This window comes from Acomys minous (genome assembly GCF_964271855.1).
Source record: "Acomys minous genome assembly, chromosome: 13".
In the NCBI taxonomy this organism is placed as follows: domain Eukaryota; kingdom Metazoa; phylum Chordata; class Mammalia; order Rodentia; family Muridae; genus Acomys; species Acomys minous.
The window spans coordinates 57,744,622-57,766,640 of record NC_140495.1 but is presented as its reverse complement, the minus strand read 5'-3'; the positions used below and the strand labels follow the sequence as shown (position 1 = coordinate 57,766,640).

General features: G+C 42.2%; 1 protein-coding gene across 2 annotated transcripts in view; it reads right to left on the bottom strand.

Moving 5' to 3' along the window:
• The window catches only part of TMEM131 (transmembrane protein 131), a 148,402-nt gene that overhangs the window by 53,875 nt on the left and 72,508 nt on the right, over window positions 1-22,019 (bottom strand). For both annotated transcript variants that reach the window (XM_084754429.1, XM_084754428.1), the window contains exon 5: window positions 12,407-12,530. In XM_084754429.1, coding sequence (XP_084610555.1) covers window positions 12,407-12,530 — 124 coding nt within the window. The remainder of the gene's footprint in view (window positions 1-12,406; window positions 12,531-22,019) is intronic.

Here is a 22,019-nt window from a genome sequence, read left to right as displayed (position 1 = left end):
AAGCAGAGATAGTCACTAAGATAAATAAGATGAAAGCTGGTACTTCAGATCTACCAAACTGATTTAAAAACTCCTACAAGGAATGTGTGGGGGCTGCAGAGATGGCTCAGAGATTAAGAGCTCCGCCTGCTCCTCCAAAGGTCCCGAGTTCAATTCCCAGCAACCACATGGTGGCTCATAAGCATCTATAATGAGATCTGGTGCCCTCTTCTGGCCTGCAGGCAGAGCACTGTATACATAATAAATAAATAAATAAATAAAATAGTATTTGTTTTAAAAAAATGTGTGAAGGGGGCTGGAGAGATGGTTCAGGGGTTAAGAGCACTGTCTGCTCTTACAGAGGTCCTGAGTTCAATTCCCAGCGACCACATGGTGGCTCACAATCATCTATAAAATCTAGCACCCTCTTCTGGTGTGTAGGTGTACATACAGGCAGAGCACTGTATACATAAGAAATAATAAATAAATCTTTTTTAAAAAGTGTGAAGAGAGAGAAGACATGAGGAGCTAGAACATGCATGGCATTATAGCTATTTAGTGCTCTCCTATGCACTCTACAGCTATACACTATGGAAGGGCTAACTGAAAAACCAGCTCCTCTGAGAAAGATGGGCGGATGGTATATGCCTCTCTCTGTGTAGCCTGCTGATAGAGAAACATCTGCCTAACAAAAAGTAAGACTACTCTATCCCAACAGAGGTTAGAAAACCAGGAAAGGGCCATGGGAGGAGGGGATCTTTCAAAGGAGGTGGGTAGAACACATCAGGGAAAGAAACGGGGAAGGGAGTAATGGAGGAGCAAGGACTAAATGGAGTGGGGAAGGAGGGCGGGTAGAGGAGGGAAAACAGGAGAGGACAACTAACACTGAATGCCTTTTGAAAAGGCCATATGGAGACCCACTATTGTAGAGGCTTCTTAAAATACATACATATATGCAAATAAAAAGTATAGTGCTGGCCAGGCATGGTGGGGCACGCCTGTAATCCCAGCACTTGGGAGGCAGAGGCAGGTGGATCTCTGTGAGGTCAAGGCCAGCCTGGTTTACAAAGTGAGCCCAAGACAGCCAGGACACCACAAAGAAACCCTGTCTCCAAAAAGCATAACAAAACAAACAAACAAACAAACAAACAAGCAAACAAAAAAGTGTAGTGTTGGAGAGATGCCTCAGAGGTTAAGAGCACTGTCTGCTCTTCCAGAGGTCCTGAGATCAATTCCCAGCAACCACATGATGGCTCACAACCATCTATAATGAGATCTGATGCCCTCTTCTGGCGTGCAGGTGTACATGCAGGCAGAACACTGTATACATAGTAAATAAATAAACTGAAAAAAAAGTTTAAATACAGTTGCCCTACAATGGGGGACAGCACCCTAACTAGATACCACATGCTAGCAAATAAAAACTCTAGCACCAGAAATAGGCTACTTCTTTTGAATTACTGGCCAACAGGTTTCCATAAACCCTGAAACATTATATGCTATATATAACCAGTGCTCTTGGTTGTCATCCAGAGCTTGACAATAGTACCCTACCACCAAAGATACCCCATTCTTGAGTCATAGAACATGGAAAAGTCTAGCTGGTACTCACCCGAAAGCTACGCCTTACTGGCTAGCTTTCACAATGCTGGAAGGTGCTGTGCATGCTACCAGAGAAGAAAAGTAACCACTGATGTCATCCAGCTGTGAACCCACAAGCTACAACAACGACATGGGTGACAATGCATGCTGACTGGTGTACCAGTGGCATAAATGCTATGGGAATAACCAACTACTTTATGCTTGGATCTAAGGCCTGCTCCGTGAGATGGAACCCATACCTGGCACTGTTAATGGGGCCAAGACCCTGTGACTAAATAGGTCATAGGCCCTGGTGGAGCTAATGGACACAGTTCTGACACAGGTTGCAATGACTCACTAGTACACCAACAGGCCAATGCTTATCCCTTCCTCTTCAAAGAGACCCCTCAGCTGGTCAACCTGCAGACAGTTAAGACTGGGAGTGCTCAGCCCTAAAGGGGTCGTCAAATTCCAAGGTCCATGGATCTTGAGGGAAGAGGGAAAGGAGAGATTTTAAGAGACAGAGGAGGTAGATAACTTCAAGGAAGACAGTTTTCTGGACACAACAGGACAGCTGCAAATATAAACTCAGCAATTTAACAGCAAACGCAAGACTTACATGAGCCCGAGATAGACCAGACCCCAACATGGAGAAGAGAAGGGCAGGGCACAAACCCTCCCTGGAGCTGGGGAGCTATTCGCAATCTACAGCTGCTGGCAGAGGAAGAGCCAGTTTTCTTTAATGGTCTGACCTCTGGCAGGTCAACCACTCTCTAAGGGACTCCTCACTCCCAAGGATAGCTGGGCAGTATAAACAGCATTTGAAGAGTTAACAAACAAACAAACAAACAAATAAGAAACCAAAGTTAGATGGGTAGGGAGCTGAGGGGGATCTGGGAGGAGTTCCAGTTGTGAGTGTAATAAACATACAATGTGTGCAATTCAAAGTAGATTGTTCCAAAGAGAGAAGGAGAGAGAAGTCCTTCAAGTCCACAAAAGGAGAGAGAGACAGGTGAAAGTACAGAAATGGAAGCGTTATCGTGGAAAAGACGCAGGCCACAGTTAACACAGCTGTGTCTCTCTGGTGGGGACTGGAGCAGGAGTCTCATCTGAAAGGTAAACAAGAAGGCCTGGGTGAAGAAGGACTGCCAGTCCTTCCCAGTTCTACCCATAGGTCAAGACCACAGCGTCCACAAGTCTCAATCTAATTATGGGTTCCCCTGAGACAGTGACTTCTCTAACAGCACGGTCAACAGTACAGAGCTCTACCTGTGCCTACCAGCGAGCCCAACGGCAACTTGCAACCAGAAGTTGTCATGAGAGAGAGCCACCTATGTAACAGGAGGCTCACTGCTACAGGGTCAAGAAATCTGAGCTCCAGGACAACCCAGGATTCACAGCGGCACTCCTCAAGCAGGGCAGTAAACGAAGGACAAAGAAAGTGCTGTTGTGGCTTCACTAATGTCAACACAGCCAGGAGACAAGCCCCCTCCCAGATACATCATGAGCCTGAGTAAGAACTGGGGGTGAGGGTGGAGCTCAGGAGAGTGGGAGCCTGAAAAGCCAAACAGGCAAAGTGATGAATGAGAGAAAGATTTGACAGAACAGGATATGTTCAACCCTACCATAGATACATACTCAAGATTTCAATGAGCAACTGCTTTAAGTTCTCAAAGGGCTGAATCTGTAATTATATATTTATTAGGAATTATGGCTATTATGGGACTAATTAAGACTGTCTCTGGTAAAATGAGACAGTTTTTTTTTTTAACATGTTACAACATAAAGCGTATTACTGGTACACCACACAATCCTACAGGACAAGCAGATATAGAAAGATCTAGTTGTACTTTGAAAGATATGCTTAATAAACAGAAAGCGTTAATAAAGACCCTCAGAGATAGATTGCATAGTACTTTACTAACATTAAATTTTTTAAATGCCAATGAGAAAGGAACAACAGCTGTGGAGAAACATTGGATAGTAGAAAAAACCTGCTGAACTAAATCGGCCTGCGTATTTTAAAAGTGTATTGACTATCAAAATTGATAAAGATTAGAGTCAAACAGGAGAGAGCTCCTGAATAAGAGGTGACAGGTTGATCATTCAATCCCAACTAATGTAAAAAGACGAACAGGTATCTTTCATTTGATCAGGCATGAAAATTTTTTTTCAAATGATAATTTACCAAAGGCACAGTTGCCTTAATGGAATAAAATGAAAAAATGTGTTTTCTTAAACCACATATCTTAAATTCCATGGCTCACACTATCTGAGATATCAGCTTTTGAGTTTTCTTAAGTAAAAGAGGTATTTTTGTTGTTTGGTATTAAAAACACAGTAAGAGATTTAAAATGTTTTAAGCACTACAGAGTTACTACAGTTCAAATGTGTTTCCTAAATTGAGCTAAGATAAAATATTTGAGCAGGGTGGTGGCAGCAGAGACAGGTGGATCTCTATAAATTAGTTATCTACTCAATTCTAGAGTTAGAGTGAACAAGATGGTGGTGGCACACACCTTTAACCCCACCACACCAGGACAAAGCTCAGACACAGCATCTAATTGGTATGTTTTCACACTAGAGAAATCACATACCATGTTTATAGATTATTATAAAAAACGAACAAACCTTGACAAGGTTACTATGAAGGCATCTAATTTCCAATGGAACAAAGAGCAGCTTTTGCAACTGCCAGTAAGCTCATCTCTGTGCATGCAACTTCACCAATATTGAACCAAATGATACCCTAATTATGGATCTTATATTTATGGTGAATTGGTAACCGGGGACTCTTCATAAAGCAGAGAGGAGTCCACCAACATCTGCCTGTTGGCTTCTATTGCAAATACTTTCTATATATGCACAATAAATATTCTCTCTTTGAGAAACAAATCTGGACATTTTATGTAGCATGGAGATCCTCAGTCATTGCCAACCACCCTAGGGTCATAAGGGCGCTCTTACAATGATGGGTTGAATCTGTTAAAGGCAGAGTCCTTCGCAGGCTCAGCCATGGGAGGAAAGGTGTTACAGTGGAACTGGCACCTGTCTGAATGCCTTCCTGACCATGGTGTGGTGGCAAAGGGGTCCATGCCTTCCTCACACTGAGGAAATAGCTCAGTTGTCTATAATCCTCTTCCCTAAACTGCCCATCCCTCCCCCAAAAGAGGCACCTATTGACTGTGGGAACCCACAGAATGGAGATAATATTTGGCTAATGCATGGCTTACTGATGGTTCATTAACCACTGATGGAACCAAAACTAATGGAAAGTGGCAGCCTCCTATAGACCAGGGGATGGACGGCCAGCACTGAGGAAGGAACCACAAAGTTAGTGCAGCACTAATGGCTATAAGACAAATGGCCAGGAAAGAAAAATTAAAATAAAAATAAATAAAAATTTAAAAAATCTGTCTTCTCCTATTCATGGTGCCTGTGCAATGGTATTGCTGTGCTGTCATCAAAATGGAGAACCACTAGCTGGCAGATAAATGGCAAAGATACCTGGTCATGGGAGGCAAATGAAATAGAAAAAGCAAAACAAACATGCACAGATTGCAACACAGAGGCACAAGAACCATGAAAAAATAGAGAAACATGACTCCTTAGCAGTCAGAATCAGACACTGAAGCAGCTAAAGCATCTTAAAGACAAAGCCCAAAGAGGACCAATCTTATAGAAGAATGAGCTAAGGAAATCAACCCTGGACTGAGAAAGAAAGAACAGTAACAAAGAGAAAATCAGCAGAGGGAAGTGAACATAGCAAGGAAATTGAGGTTTTGAAAATAAAATGCAGTTATTGGAAAAGAAACACAGTGGATCAAATAAAGAATAGGGTGCAAAGTGTTCCTGATAGACTCACCACACAGAAGGATGAGTACCAGGGGTGGAGCACAGGGCTGAGGAAATCCACATTCAAACATCCCTAAAAAGAAGACACAAGCTCCAGCACCAGAGATGAAAGCTTAAGGCAGAGAGAACCTACTTAATAAAATTATGGTGGAAAACCTCCTCAATCTTGAAAAAGAAGTGGACCACTGAATGCAAGAGACACTTAAAAGTCTAAGTGAACACAACCAGAAAAGAAGCACTCCATAACACATAGTCAAGGTGTCAAAAACACAAAGCAAAGAGCCAGTAAGACCTGAGGGAGGGGGGGGGAATCCCAACATGTTTACAAAGTGAAGCTCATCAGGATAATATCGGATCTTGCTTCAGCAACCCTATGCTAAGAAAAGTAGGGAACAAATGCTTCAAGCCTGTAAAGTACAAAGCTGCCAACCAAGATGGCTGTGTTCAGCAGAGCTCTCTTTTAAAATTGATGGAGAAATCAGGACATTTCAAGACAAGCACAAACTAGGCCAGCACCATAGGGCAGCTTCAAAAAGAATGCTCTACACAGAGAGGGAAGGCAACCTAAAGCACTGTACCTCTGGAGAGAACAAATTCCATGAGAACAGAGGAACAGGCAAGCTAGGAAGAACTCCATCATGTCCAGCCTAAGTAAGCCAACAAACTCTTTTTTTGTTGTTGTTGCTTTTGGTTTTTTAAAACAGAGTTTCTCTGTGTAGCTCTGGCTGCCCTGGACTCACTTTGTAGACCAGGCTGGCCTCAAACTCACAGAGATCTGCCTGTCTCTGCCTTCCTTAGTGCTGGGATTACAAGCATGTGCCACTATGCCCAGGAGCCAAAAAAGAAAAACCAAATAATAAGCCCCATAATATCTCTCACTAGTAACTTTAAATGTTAATGACCTAAATGCATCAATAAAAAGACTTAGATGGGCTAATGGAGTTAAAAAAATTCAACTCTATGTTGTTTCCATAAACCATACCTTACTGGAAAAGCCCAGAAGTAATCTTATCAGCCAAACAGAAGCTGATGTAGCTATTTCGATATGTGATAGAGTTCCAAATAAAATCTCAAGAGATAAAGGCCACTACATACTAATAAAAGGTATAATTCATCAAGAAGATACGATAATTGTAAATAACAATGTACCACATTTTGGGACTTCTGGTTTCATAAAACAAACACTAGTGGGCATAAAAGTCAGTCAGATCCTGAAACAAAGAGTGGGTAACTTTCAAATCCCACTTTTATTTATGGATTAATTTAATTTGACTAGATGTCTTGCCTGCATGTATATCTGTCTACTACCTGTGTGTAGTGCTCATGGAGGCCAGAAAAAGGTGCCAGACCCCTTTGGGACTGGAGTTACAGACAGTTGTGGTTTACCCTGTGGTTCCTGGGAATTGAACCCAGGTTCTTAGGGAAAGCAGAGGCGCTCTTAAGCAGACAGCCATCTTTTGAGCATGACCTTGCCCCCTCCCATCTTTACATAGGTCATTTAAACAAGAACCAACAAAGAAACTGAAAGTACATTACACAACCGATCAAATGGACTTAACAGACACCTGTCTATAGAATATTCTACCTAACAGAACAGAAATACACATTCTTCTCAACAGCCTATGGAACTATCCCTAAGACAGATTATACGGTAGGTCTGAAAACAAGTCTTAGAAAATCATCAAAGTAATTTCCTCAAGAATTTTAAATTATTTGTTTACTTAAGTATGTGGGTGTGTGCACATGTGTGGAAGTCAGAAGACACCTGCAAGAGCCGGTTCTTTTCTCATTGTAGATCATACTGAGCTGGCTTTCAAAATAATTTCTTATATCTTATATGATAGTGGACTAAAAGTAGAAATCAGCAACTAGGGAAAGCACAGAAACTATTATACAAATGCTTGGATACTGAGAAACACACTCTTGAATGACCAATAGGGCCCTGAATTTATTTTGGAGAGAGGTTGTACCTGAAATTTTCTTAGAATCAAATGAAAGCAAAAGTATGATTTACTATAACTCATCATAACTTCTGGGATATAGTCTTAACAGCTTTAAGGGAAAGTTTAAAACTATGAGGATAGAAACTTAAACACTGGAGAAGAGACGGAATATGGCTCCAATGGGGAAAGGCGCTTGTTGCTCTTGCACAGGACACAGGTTCTATTCCTTGCACCCACATGGTGGCTCACAACTGTCTGCAGCTCTGGTCCCAGAAGACGATGGCCTCCTCTGTCCTCACGGGCACCAGGCATGCACATGGTGTAGACATACATGCATGGAAACATTCACACATAAAATATAAAAATATATGTCTTTAAAAACATGAGATCTCAAAGGAGCAAATTAATGATGTACCTCAATGTCTTAGAAAAACATGAACAAACCAAAGCCAATGGTAGTAGATGGCAAGAAAGAAATGAACATCAGGGCAGAAATAAATGAAATGGAGACTAAAAAAAGCCCTACATATAGAGTCAATCAAGAGTTGGCACATCTTGAAAAGTAAACAAAATTGATCTATAAAAAAAGAGACAATGTCCAAATTAGCAAAACTAGAGATGAAAGGGGGAGTGTTACAACAGATTCTGATGAAATTAGAGAACCATTGGGTACTGTGAAACCTTTATCATTAGAACTAAAGAAAGATATATTCATAGTACATATGACCTACTAACATACATGAAGAGGACATAAACAACTTAGATCTATAACAAGCAACAATACTAGAGTAGTAATAAAGACTCTCCCAACACTGCAAGATACAGGCACAGGCAAGGATTTTGCAGAAGGCTGCCAACAGCACAGGGAATAACTCCAAGGATTGTCAAACAAGTGCATAAAACTCAAAGGCAAAGGAAACAATTACAGACTCCAGGCACAACCTATAGACTGGGTAAACATCTTCGCCAGTTTGTTTAAGCTCCCAGAATGATGACTTATGAGACTCACAATATACTTACAAATAGCTAAGCCACAAAGCTAGGCTCTTCTCTGACTAGTTTATAACTTAAAATACACATTGACACTAATCTACACTCTGCCATGTAGCTAGTTACCTCTGCCCAGGTACTATGTGTCTGCCCTCCTCATGTTTTCCCTGGCAAATCTCCCATGCCTGGCTCTATCTCAGAATCCTTTTTGCCTACTGGACATTCCATCTTCTTCTACACTTTCCTAGAGGCCATAGATTTTTTAATTGACAGGTATTCCATCTATATAATACACAAGATAGTCTCTCTATACCAGTTTCAATGTCTAACAGAGAATTAATATCTAGATCTATAAAGTACTAAAACAAATAAACTAACAAACCCCAAAGGACAAATCATCTAAGCAATAAATGGTTAATGAATTGAACAGTCTGTTCTAACAATAAATACAGCCAATAAATACTTGAGAGAGTGTTCAATACCTTTATCTATTGGGAAACTGCAGACTACAACTGCTGTGAAGTTCCATCTCACCTGAGTGAGAATAGTTATTGTCAAGAAAACAACAACAACTACTGGTGCAGATGGATGCGGGAAAAGATGAAGACATACACTGTGGGGATGGAAATGGTCACAGCTATTACGAAAATCAGACTAAACTAGCATTTAGCAAACTAAACTGCACCACACTGCCAGGTATACACCTAAGGGGACGCAGCACACCAGGGAAACTAGCGCAGCCATGTTTACTGCTATGCTATTCACAGCAACTTAGATAGGGACGGCCTGGCCATTCACCAAGGTGGGCGTGGATGAAGAAAATGTAGAATAATAGACACAATCACATTTTATTCAGTTGTAAAGGAAAATGAATTAATGACATTCACAGGAAAATGGATGTAACTGGAAAGCACCATGGTAAATGAAATAACTCAGACTCAGAAAAACAAGCACCACGTCTTTGCTCATATGTGAATAGTTTAATTATAATGTATCGAACTGTCATAAGGAAGCCAGGTGTGGTGGTGCACACCTCTAATTCTAACACTTTGGGAGGCAGAGGCGGGCAGCTCTCTGAGAGTTTGAGGACAAAGCAAGTCCAGGACAGCCAAAGCTACACAGAGAAACCTTGTCTCACAAAACAAAGAAAACAACAACAAAATTGTCTTAAGGATATGATCATGCCTATCTTTCCCCTGGGGGGGTGACCTTATATATAATCCCTGCCCGCACATTTTCTAGAAGAAATGGAAAGACTCACAGTCTGAAAGATTCAACAACACTCACATAGGAACAGCAGAGCAGTCCCTCATCTGGCGTCTCCCTTTTGTTTTAAAATAAAATGTGGCATCCCACCTTTCTGCTCAAGTGCTTCAGCTGCTTCCCTGCTTGAGGAAGGACAACATGCCCTCACAACCTGAGGACCCGGCTCCTCCTGGGTTAGCTTCCACACCAGAGTGTCCACCCTGCCTGCTCTGTCAGGGCTGCTCTCCTGGGTTCTCCACCCAGTCACGTCTCTGGTCAAACCCTGCCTACTGTTTAAGGCCAACGCCCTTCACACTAAATCCCTGATTCTACTGCTTTTTTCCCCCTTAGACCATGCTCTCTCCTAAGGTCTCATAAAATACATTATTACGATTGTGAAGTCAAACCCCTTCCCCCCGCCAGAGGCAAATATCATGAGCAGGGACCTCTTGTTCCTTCAGTGATACATCCTGGCAATATCCGTTAAATTAATAAAATGGTTACTTCTATGTAAGTGGCAAAGCTGGTTTTAAATTTATATTTCCTACATGTTGTAAAGTATAAAAACAGCAAGGGCTTATTATTCTTATGGTTACAGAGCAAAGATGCCTGAAGAAAATGTTAATACTCTCAAACCTCTCACCCTGTCCAGGTCATCTATCACTGGTACAGCTACCTATAATTTCCTCTAGCTCTTATTAATGTATCAAAATGCAGACAGACGTTTTTCATAAGATGGCTCACTGTCTGTCACAATCTGCTTTTCTTTCAGAGGCACACACCATGTATATTATTCCCTAGCAACAGACACAGGCTTCATTCTTTACCTGTCCAATACCCAACACTAGTGCTATAGCATACGTGCCCAATTCCTAACAACATGCATGGATAGCATTTTAGTTTAACCTAAAATGGAATATACAATGTGTAGGCTTCTACATCTAATTAAAAATAATCACTAATGCTCACAAGAGCCTTTAACCCACAAGATTAAAGTATGATAAAGTAAGTAGCTTTAAATTTTTTGATTTTTTACACCCCTTTAAAAATTATTTAATTAATTTATTCAGATTACACCTCAATTGTCTTCCCCTCACTTGTATCCTCCCATTCCTCCCTCTCTCCCACTTTCACCCTATTCCCCTTCCCTAAGTCTATGACCGAGGTGGAATTTTTTTAAATTTTTATTTATAGACTGAAACAATATTTTTATTGTTTGTCTGAAAATGTAACTGAAATATAGCTATATAGAACTTGATCTTTTAAATAATTTTTTCTCTATTTTCTATTGGTTGGTTAACAGAGGGATGATGCTGGATAATAAATGACTTTCTGACTTGTAAGAAACATCTTTATCACCAAAAGAAATAAGGTGTGCCGTCGGATTCTGAGGCTGTCGAAGGGAGTTAAATCAGAGGGGTATTTAGAAAGGGTGTGCTCTCCTGGACGTAAGGAACACTTTGTTTCCCCTCAATGGCTCTTACTGAGGAGTTGGGGAAATGAGGTCACCCCACCCTGTCTTTTCCTTCGCTCCTGAGTCTCTGAAGTCTACATGTTACTTTGAGGAAAAAAAAAAAAGATGGAAAGCACAAGGGAAAATAAGAAGAGACGGCAGCACCTCTGGCCACTGTCTTAAAGCTGAACCCAAGGCTAGACTGTGACAGGTGCCACAATAGTCACTGCTTAGCTCTACCTCCTGGAACTGATTTTAACTGCACACACAATTTATCTTCTCAAACTTTTCCAGAAAACCTGTTCTCTTTCCATAAAGTTCAGCAGCAGAAGCACCCTCTGGCAGGGCCTGTAACTCACAAGTGTTGAAGAGCTTGTGCTGTGAAATCCACTCATATCCCGTGTGGGTCCTGGAGACTGAGGTGTGCACAGATTCTTACTTCTGACTTGCCTTGAAAACTCAGAACTGTCCATGGGCTTCCAAGTAAAGCCCAGCTAGAGCTGCTCACGCTGGATGGGCTACCTGCTCTCAGCCCCTTGACCGTTTACCCAGGCCAGCAGCAACTGCAACTCCTGGTCTATACTCTTGGACAGCAGTGAAAGAATGACTGCGTCCTCTGCCAAGGTGAGCTTGAAACACTTAGAAACAGCAAAGCATCACCTGAATTAGTGAAGTGAGTCAGCAAATTATTAACCTCTCATTTATTTAAGTATGACACAATCAAGCTCTAGTTTTGGATTGTTTCCATTTTTCGCTGCCTTCTAACCTAGCATGCTTGCACATTGATGGTACCTGAAAGCTCAGAAAGTTTTGTACACACACACACACACACACACACACACACACACACAAACACACGCGCGCGCGGTGGTAGCGTACAATGGATACACTTACTATAGCCAAGCATAAGGCAAATCACTGGACAGACTTGTAGAAGGCCAATCTCTGGGTTCTTATAAGTTACTCACAACCGAGGCAAACCTCTTTGAGACTATTCCTCCTTTATATGCTTGAGTCTCCCTCAGTATAAAAATTTTATTATTCAAGATCACAGACATATTAATAAAAATTGTGAGCCAGGTGTGGTGGTGCACACCTGTAATCCCGGCTCTTGGGAAGCAGAGACAGGTGGATCTCTGAGTTCAACACCAGCTATGAGAAGTTTGATTTTTGTTTAGAGTGCTTAGGATTCCTAGCGCAGTTATATTACTTGCTAAAGGAAAATAATGTGCATTTAATTCTATGAAAAAGTAACAAACAACTGACATTTTTAAGCATAGGAAAACACTAATAAAGTTATTAATAAAAATGCAGAACTTCAATTTCAAACAACAGATATACTTTTTAGTGAGAAGCTTACCCTATTTTGAAAAAATGAAGCATGGAAGTGTGATGTTGTAGCAGATATTGATACTAAAGTAATAGTTTCTTCAGAACTAGGGTTATGTAAGTAGACCTTTTCCATTTTTGGCATTCCAACTGGCCTGCAAAAATAAAAAGAGAACTGTCAGAAATAATTCAGATACTTCTAGATTTTAGGATAATTGTTAATAGTTTAAAAGTCAAACATAAAGATTATTAGGCAAATTCATATGCAAATACAGTAAAATATTTGTAGCCAGTCAGCAAATATACAAGTGTCAGCTCTGTGTTACAATCTGATGAAACAGTTTCAGCCGAATGACACCTGCACTCTGGTGAGGAAGCCAGCCTGGGACAGTGCAGTCTCATCCTTTCCTCTGGCTAACTCACCCTGCCTGTCTCTCCAAATCCAGACACAAACAAACTTAGCAGCAAGGTTGTGTAAGGAGACTTTATGAGTTGGGACTTGTGCTAATCTTATTTGATAGAGGACACTGACATGGGGGGAAAAGCCTCATTACCTTCCCAAAGTCATACTTTGAATCTGACTGTGCATCCAGTCCATGAACTAACCCCAGAGCAAACTACCTCCTCTCAAGGGAACAGTAGGAAGCACATACTAAATGGCTCACAGGCCCATTTTAATGTTCCCCTCAGTGTCCCTTAAAGGCAAAACCTTCTCACGCAGCTGAACTGGTACGTCTACAGCTAATCTCACCGTGTACTCTTCTAGCTTCTAGAGCATCTCGGATTTCTTTTCTTCAGAACTGAAAATCTCATTGCCATTGGTGCTATTTCCCTGTCAGAGTATCAGCACGTCGACAAAGCCCAGGCATGTACTTACTGTGTATTGCGCATATCATTCAGTCCAGTGACAGGCATGCGTGGGAGCACACACGCACATGCGTGCTGGCTTGGTTTCCTCTCCCTCTTTCAGTATTCTGGTCCTCCAGAATCTGATGTTTTCAGCCCAGGTAAGTAGCTAGTGAGGTTTTCTAAGGCAGACTTGCACTTGAGTCAGGCTGTGAACGACCCCAGGTCCTCTGCCGACCATCTGTCTACTCATTTTCCCATGCAGATCCAACTTTCTTCTACAAGATGCTTTCCGTGTAAACCTGCTAGGCCATACTTTTTGAAGTTTTATTTTACAATTCAAATTTAATGTCTGTGTATAAACTTCAAATCCTAAGCAGTTGAAAGGAGCTGTGCTTTGTATCTGCATCAAGTGTATTTTCTTCAGTTCAGTTGTCTTACTAATTTATTATTTGAGAAAATTTATAAATCAAAGAATAGCTTGATAATTTTCACCAGTTTAAGAAAATGAATTAAGGGCCGTAAGTTTTTTTGGAGATGATATATTATATTAGGACACACTGGCTAGTCTTGCTCCTCCCAACTAATGCCCCCAGAACAATGTTAAAACTTAGAAGCTAGAGAGAGCTAAGTCCAGAATGGGCCAAAATGTATTCACTGGGTGCCCAACCCTAATGGACACATCTCGACAACACAACCCTACAATGAAGGCGCAAGGAATATTGCTGAAGAGGAGGTGGAAGGATTGTAAGAACCAGGTCCAGGACACCTGCGGTGAGATACTGTCTTTACATATGTGTGACAGGAATGCCACACGCATGAATCTGAACAATATGGCTGTTTAAACAAAACTAGTACAACAATCAGACTATATCAGTTGGCGTGCATGCATAGATGGGGAAACCCACTCCTAGAAGAGCTACAGCGATTAATGGGGACCATTGATGAACCCTGTGACACACTGCCAATCCCAAATGCTCAGCCGTAAACACATATGCGTATGAGCAAAACTAAGTGAACTCTGCATGTTGTGTATATATGATACATACTCACATATGTATTTATATGTAATCATTAATGAGATTAGGAATTTGAGAGGAAGTGAAGGAGAAATAAGGAGTTGGGAAAAACAGAAGGGTGGAAATGGTAGAAATATAGCACTCATATATGAAAGAAGTTTTTTTTTTTTTTTAATTCTAAGAAATACTGAAAAACAAACGAATACACTCCACTAAGAAATCTTTGGAGGGACAGAAGGCTGCCTGAACTGCCAATAGGAGAAAGTGAGGGGCAAAGGGCAGTCTAGAATTCAAAGTCAGAAACTATGGTATGGGGAGGTTGTCTGGACCGAAGCAACAAGAGCGCCTCCTTCACCAAGTGTAGAAAGGCTACGGATTCTAACTTCCCTTCCAGCTCTGCATGCCACACTCTAGGAAGGCACTCTTACCTACCTGCAGTTCGGCCTAAGCACTGTTTCTGAGTGCTGACAAACATGGGTCGGCCAACAGTCGGATGGGGATGGGGATGTGTAGCGCTGCTTTCCACCTTGGCACCGTCTCCTTTCTTAGACCAACAAAGAGACACACAGACCAAGGCTTGATCTCTGTCCTTATAGTGAGACAGCAGCCATAAAGGAAGGACCATACAGAATGTGCTGACAGAATGCAGCTCCATCCTTAATGTGCTGCCAGATCTCCTAAGAGCACCCAGACTTCCCTTCCATCAACATTTTGCTTGTGGATCTGCTCACAGCCAGCCATGCAGCTCTCATGAAGCACATTTGTAACTATTGTCTCACTGTGTGGGTCATGCTCTTCTTTACTTGATGGTTATCATTAGAGCATAATATTTTTTGAATTTTATGTAATCTGTTATAAATTTTGCCTTCTGTTAACCGTGCACCTAAATTTCTATCGTTACAAAAATAATAATGGATACATAAAAAATGTTTCTTCCAATGGTGTGCAGCCTAGCGCCATTATATTTACATTTAGCTGTATTTACCTCTATAATGCATTCCTGAATAAATTTTGTATGCTGTAATGTAGGGACTAAATTTCTCTCTTTTACACATGGATATCAAGTGGTTCCAGCATCGTTTGTTACAAAGAATATCCTTCCCCTACTAAGCTGTCTTGCCATCACTGTCAAAGTCAACTGAACCTGAAGATGTGTAATAGTACCTTTTATCTTCCCGCTTCAGTTGTTGCCTCAGAAGATTATTGCCTCTGTCTGCTAACCTAGGCCTAGAATGTTTCCAGCCTCTGAGACTTACTGCTGAATAAGCTCACCCTTACTTGTTCTTTCTGAGCTCTGGGCTGGCTGGTGCAACTCAACTGTTCTGACAAAAACTCCTCTCTCAGCTGATTTATTTAATCTGGCATCTCTGCTTGGCCTCAAACTAACTCTAGCAGTCTGCTCTAATCTTCTGGCTTCATCTCATTTTCTGGCTCATCCCATCTTCACCTGAGTTCTCTCTCTACAACCCATCTATTACTGTCCTGGTAAAACTGCCTCTTAAACAGCTTCCCTTCCTCTCTCTTCCCATGAGAGCTGTGTATATCCTATGCTGTCCTATCTTCTCTGATTCGTCAGGTTTTCTGCTACTTAATTAGACATCATTTTCAAACATGGGTGCTTCCTTCTACAAACTAACTTTACCTTCATTTGGGATTAAAGGTGTGTACCATCAAGCCTGGACCTAAGCTTTTCTTTACTTGATACTTGAACTCAGATCTGTTTGCCTCTGTCTCCTGCACAAAATGCATGTTTGTATTCCTAATGGATCACACTGACCTAGAAGATCTCTGGGTGTGATCTCTTGCCGGCTGGATCACATACACCTAGTAGGCCTTTGGATGTGATCTCTTGCCAGAACCGCTATGTTCTGAATTAACATTTCTCTACAAGAATCTATTTTTGCAATCTAAGTTCTTTTGCATATATCTATGTATCTATCCTTATGGATGTGGTTGAACCACCATTGCTTTGTAGAAAGTCTTTGAAAACGGAGGGCAAGCAAAATGGCTTAGCACATGAAAGCACCTGAGGCCAAGTCTGACAACTTGATTTCAATCCCTAGGACCCATATGAAGACCCTCAAGTTGTTCCCTGACCTCCACGTGTGAGCCTCCACACAAATAAATAGAATTTTTAAAAGAAAGTTTTTTTATACTGGAAAGTGTTCTTCCTTCAGGTTCAGTTTTCTTTTAAGGACTATTTTGGATCAGATCCTTTGGAATCTTTTATATGTTTGTGAACTTTACAATAAGGTTACCAATCTCTACCAAAAGAGGCAGTTGGAATTCTGATGAAGATTTTATTCAATCTACAAATTAACTTAGAGGTATACCATCTTTAAAAAAAAACCAACAACAATTTTATTTATTACATATAAAGTGTTCCACCTGCATGTAACTCCTGCAGGCCAGAAGAGGGCACCAGATCTCATTACGGACAGTTGTCAGCCACCATGTGGTTACTGGACTCAGGACCTTTGGAAGAGCAGCCAGTGCTCTTAACCTCTGAGCCATATCTCCAGGCACTGAGAAATTCTTCAGGATGCTAGATGGTGTGCTGCCTTGCTGGGGGTGAGGTTATATGTATTCTGATACCCTGAGGCCTAAACCAAACCCAGCTTCCTGAGACTGACAGCAGCCACCACCTTGCAGATGCTGGAATGGTATGTGATACATAGTCCTTTCCAGTTTCTCCCTGAGGGCTGATGACCCTGTTCTATCAGCATTCACTAAAAGGCTGTGCCCACACGATGCCTTACAGCTAGACTACCACCTGTTTTATACAGGGAAGCAGAAGCCTACGCTAACTCATTTCCCAGTTTATAGCCCAGCCACCAGGAGGAGGCCCACAGTAATTCTGTAGCTTAACTGTGTCAACATGATTTGAAAGAGCTGAATATGCTTACTCACTCCTTAAACCAAGGCGTATCCATGTCTTGCTGAAATCCTCTTGCCTGTGGTAGACTAGATCCCTATATTAACTGGCTCATGGACCCCAGAAAGGGACACTGGATCATGAAAAATTAAACTCCATGGAGACATCAAACTATGGTAATTCTGCAGCATGGAGAAATTATATAACTACAGCACAGCACAGAAGATAAAAGTCTTCTTTCCTCAGTGCGGTAAGTAGAACAGCACAGAGAAGTCAACACATTCCTTGTGGCCTAAAAGACAATCTAAGTCCTTTCTCTCAAAAGAACGCTGTTCCTCTACAACTCTAACAGCGTAGACTCGGTGGCTGCAGTCATTTCTCCACGCTTTGGCTCTTGTCTAACTTTAGTACAACCAATCTCATCTAAGATAAAACGACAGGCCGTAAGATGACAAGGGCCGTGGAAGGCCTGTGTATGGCGGTGCTCAAGGGGACAAGCGCGGAGGTTAAGGGCAGCACCCACTCATCACGGCACTCCTTTCTAAGACTGGCTGCTCTATCTGCTCAGGGCTTCACAGGCAAGCTCTCATGCAGAACTGAGCATCCTCAGCCAAGCGCACTCTGTTGGTACAACTCATGCTGCTCTAGCTCTCTTGCCACACAGCTCCTCGATTTCCACAACTGGCACCATGATCCTCTCCTACTTCAAGTGGCCAACATTTCTGCTCACGTGTCTCAAGCCAGACTTTAAGGCTTTGGGACTAGGTCTGATCCACCCAGATATCTCTCCATTTTAAAGGTCATATAATTTAGAACCTAAGTTACAGCCACACCTGGATTCCTGTTTGATTTATAGGTGCATATACACCTATTAGAAACCTGAAATCCTCCCAATCACCGTACAGTTCTGTCTCCCACAAACAGCACATGTGAGCTGCCTGACTAGACAAGCTGAATTTAAAAATGAAACTACACAGATGCCTAGCCCCTTGCCAGTGCTGGTGCCGTCTGTTCCCATACTGGCTGCTCCACACAGAGGAGTCAAAGAGAACAGTGGGAGGCACTTATAGATGGACACAGCTGAAGCCATCAGACATTTGTTCTCTGTGCTTCAAGACCAGAACAAGTGACTGTCCAGAGTCTAGAGGAGTCTAAGGCTCCAACGAATTGAGAAGAAACATCTAGGAGCTACAAATGAGCTTGGAAAGTAAGCCACAATTCTGTGGTCAGCGGCACATTTCCTGTGTCACAGTAAGAAGACACTGCAACATCAGGAAACAGCTGCAGAAATGGTTTCCCAAACGCCCTTAGACAAACCTTATGAATGGAAATAATAGCATTCTGTTGAGCAGCCTTGGGCAGGAAGCTGAACCAAATCACCATCAACACTCTGTACCACTCACTCACCACAAAATCCTACAGTTCTCACAAACACATGTCACAAAAACTTGCCTGAAACTAAGAAGTAGAAAATCTACAAGGCACCAGGCAATTCTTGGAAAAAGGGGGCCTCCTTGATTTTCCTGGCATACCAAACAGTAATTAGGGAGAGATATCTTTCACACCTGAACTTAGTCTAACCAAAGAACCCTGTCTCTAGTGACAGCCTACTCGCCATGCATGTTAAAGCCAGGTAGTAATGGCTTCAAACTGAAGATTTGAAGCCAATTTTTCAACACCTAATAATCATATGAACCAAAGAATTCTGCAAATCAAGTTTCTATCCCAAACATCCTTGTTTGCAATAAATGTTTGAAAGAAAAGTGTTATTATGGAAACAGAAACCACTTAAGAAGCACCGGCATAAGTAACCTGGGGATGGGGTGGGGAGAGAGGGCCAGTCAGTAGTGCCCAGGTTGCGGCAGAATGTTATCTGGAAACTGGACAGGAAGGGGAGAGAGGAGGAAGTAGAAATTAAACATTAAAGATAAAGCTAATTTTTAAAAGCCAAGGAAAGCCTACTGGGGGAGGGGTGGGGGTGGGGAGGGGTGGAGAAGCGGTTAAGAGCACTTGTTGCTCTTACAGGACTTGGGTTCAGTTCCCAGCACTAAACAGTGGCTCATAATTGGCCGTGACTCCAGGGGATGCAAAGCCTTAAGGCTGCTTAACAGGCACATACGTGGTACATCAATACGCAGGCAAAGTGCTAATACACATAAGTCTTTTTAAAAAGCCCATTTCATCAGAACGTCCACCCACTCTATTCTGAGATTTTTTTTTAGACTAGAGAAATAGAAAGTAGTGTCTCCCAGTGGTAGAAAGCGACACAAGGCAGGGATGGAAGCAGTCAGTAGGTTTTCTCACCCTTGTAGGGAGAAGGTATCAATAATGAGGGGACAAGAGTGAGAGAAAGCGAGAGACTGGCTTGTCTGTGGTGGCAGCTGAAGCAGTCTCATTTTTGCCTTAAAGAGTTTCACTTAGCACTCTTTCATCTACAATCAAACAATTACAGTATTGATCGAAGCAGATTACTACAGGCAACCTATACTTAACGATAGTTTTCTTATTCCATCAATAATGGGAGCTGGTCTTATAGAGTGTCCCTATCTGTGGAAATGACAGCTAAAAAATAAGAATCATCATGGTGCCTGCTGCCTCTGGGAAGATGGCTGTCTCGGCTGGCCAAGACTAGCTAGTCAAGTGTGAAGACCTGAGTGTAGGTCCCAGCATCACACGAAAAGCTGGCATGTACAATCCCAGCGTTAAGGAGGCAGAGACCGAAAGGACACTGAGGTTTCCGGACCAGCAGACTAGCTGAATGGGTGAGCTCCAGGTTCAGTGCCAGAATCCTTGTCTCCAAAAGAGGGGAGATTTCTCACAACTCACATGGTGGAAGGAGCTAATCAGGTCCCCACAAGCTGTCCTTTGACCTAAGCATCTCACACACACACACACACACACACACACACGCACGTGTGAACAGACACATGCACACACACATGCATAGTCACATGTACACATACATGTGCACACGCACACATACACACGCGCACAGACACATGCACACATGTGCATACAGAGTCACATGTACACACACATGTGCACACACACACACAAATGTATAAAAAATTAACAGCTACAAAATCTATTCAGTGCATAACTACAATTTGTTTTATTTTTTATATGATAAAAACATTGCTTTTAGAGTGCCTGGAGAGATGGCGCAATGGACTAGAGTTTGGTTTCTAGCACCCATGCCAGGTATCTCTAAGTTCCATGGGTACCTGTGTTCACTCTCTCCCTCTCTTCCTCTCTCTCCCTCCCCTCGCACACACAAGTTAAAATAAAAATTTAAAAAAACAAAAAGGGAGAAAGTTCAAGGTATGTGTATCATGTCCAGAGTTAGGAAGATCTCACTGACTTCAGGTCTGCAGCTTTCTACATAAGTGGAGTAAGAAATGAAGAAATTTAGCATTTATCATAAGACAACAGAAACCATTAAAGGACGTTTTTGAGAGGAGGGTAATAGTATGATTAAAATTTTTATTACACTTATTTATTTCTGTGTGTGTGCATGCACATGTGCATGCACGTGTTTTGCATTGCATGTGGGCATGAGTGTGGAGTCAGAGGACAGCTTTTGGGAGTCACTTTCTCCTCCCACCATGTGGACAACAGAGATGGAACCTAGGCTATCAGGCTTGGCAGTAGGTGCCTTTACCCACTGAGCCATCTCCCTGGCCTTGTGATCAATTTTTTTTCCATGATCAAATTTTAACATTATAATTGTTGACATCATGGATCATAAGTCAGTACAGACTTACAGGTAGCAGTAGTCTTATTTTTCAAATAACAAGGGTCTGAGCCAAGAGAGGGTAGCAAAGCAATGAGGGTTACAGGACAGCATACATCAAGTTGGTAAACACTTTCTACTGATGGATTGGAAGAGGCAGCACGTGAGCGGTCTAAGGGAGAGGAAGGAGCCTAGATGCCTCAGCGAGTGAGGAGGGGGTGAGAACAGACTGGCAACCACAGGCTTGTGCCAAAGGCATGAAAGCAAAGGGGAAAGAGCTCTAGGTAGGCTTCAGTTGGGTAAACATGTAGGCTGTATGCTCACACGGCTGCAGGCGGAGAGAGCAAGGAGCAGGAGGAAGAGTGCCATGCGTTCCACAAAGGACCAAGAAGACAAAACCAGTGCCCTAACTAAAGGCCCCAGCCAGCACAGCCATTGGGGTTTGTGAGCTCAACACGCCAGGTGCACTGCCCAGGACACAAGTTCTTTCATTTTTCTGCTGGAGGCACAATGCTCTGGTTCTATCCTGACAAGCATCTTCACTTCTGCCACCAATAAGACACCTCACATGGGAGAGGGGCATACATTTAACAGTGTGAAGAGAAAACAAAACAAAACCAAACCCCCAAAAGCCTCCCTAGAACTCCCCTGGACCTGTCCTCATATTTCTAACTAGAACAGGCCATATCTACCTGTGAACTGACCTCAAACAAGAATGGCAATGTTATAACCAGCTTAAGTAGAATTTGCTCCTGAGCCAGGGACATGGTCACTTTCCCTAAGGGTTGAACAACTGAAAGTAACTGGACGTGTATGAAGGACGACAGAAGTGGGGTGGGGTAGGTGTCCACAGGCAGCAGGCATGAAGCTCTCAGGAGTTACTCTACACGGTGTTCTGATCTCAAGTCTCCCTTTTAGTACCAATTTAAGAAAAGCAGGAATGTTTGAGGGCAGAAAGAAAGTAGATCAATGCAGGAAAAAACTCAAGTTAAGTAACAATGGTTTGTTTCTAAGAGTGGGGGAAAAACATATAATTCAAAGAGGATGTGAACTCACACATTTGATTTCCTTTAGCAACTGGTTACTTCCTGAAGCCACTTAGGAATAACTTCCTGTAGTGAAAACATTCTCTCAGTTTCTTGTCATGAAGCTGCATCTGAGTCCCCTAAGA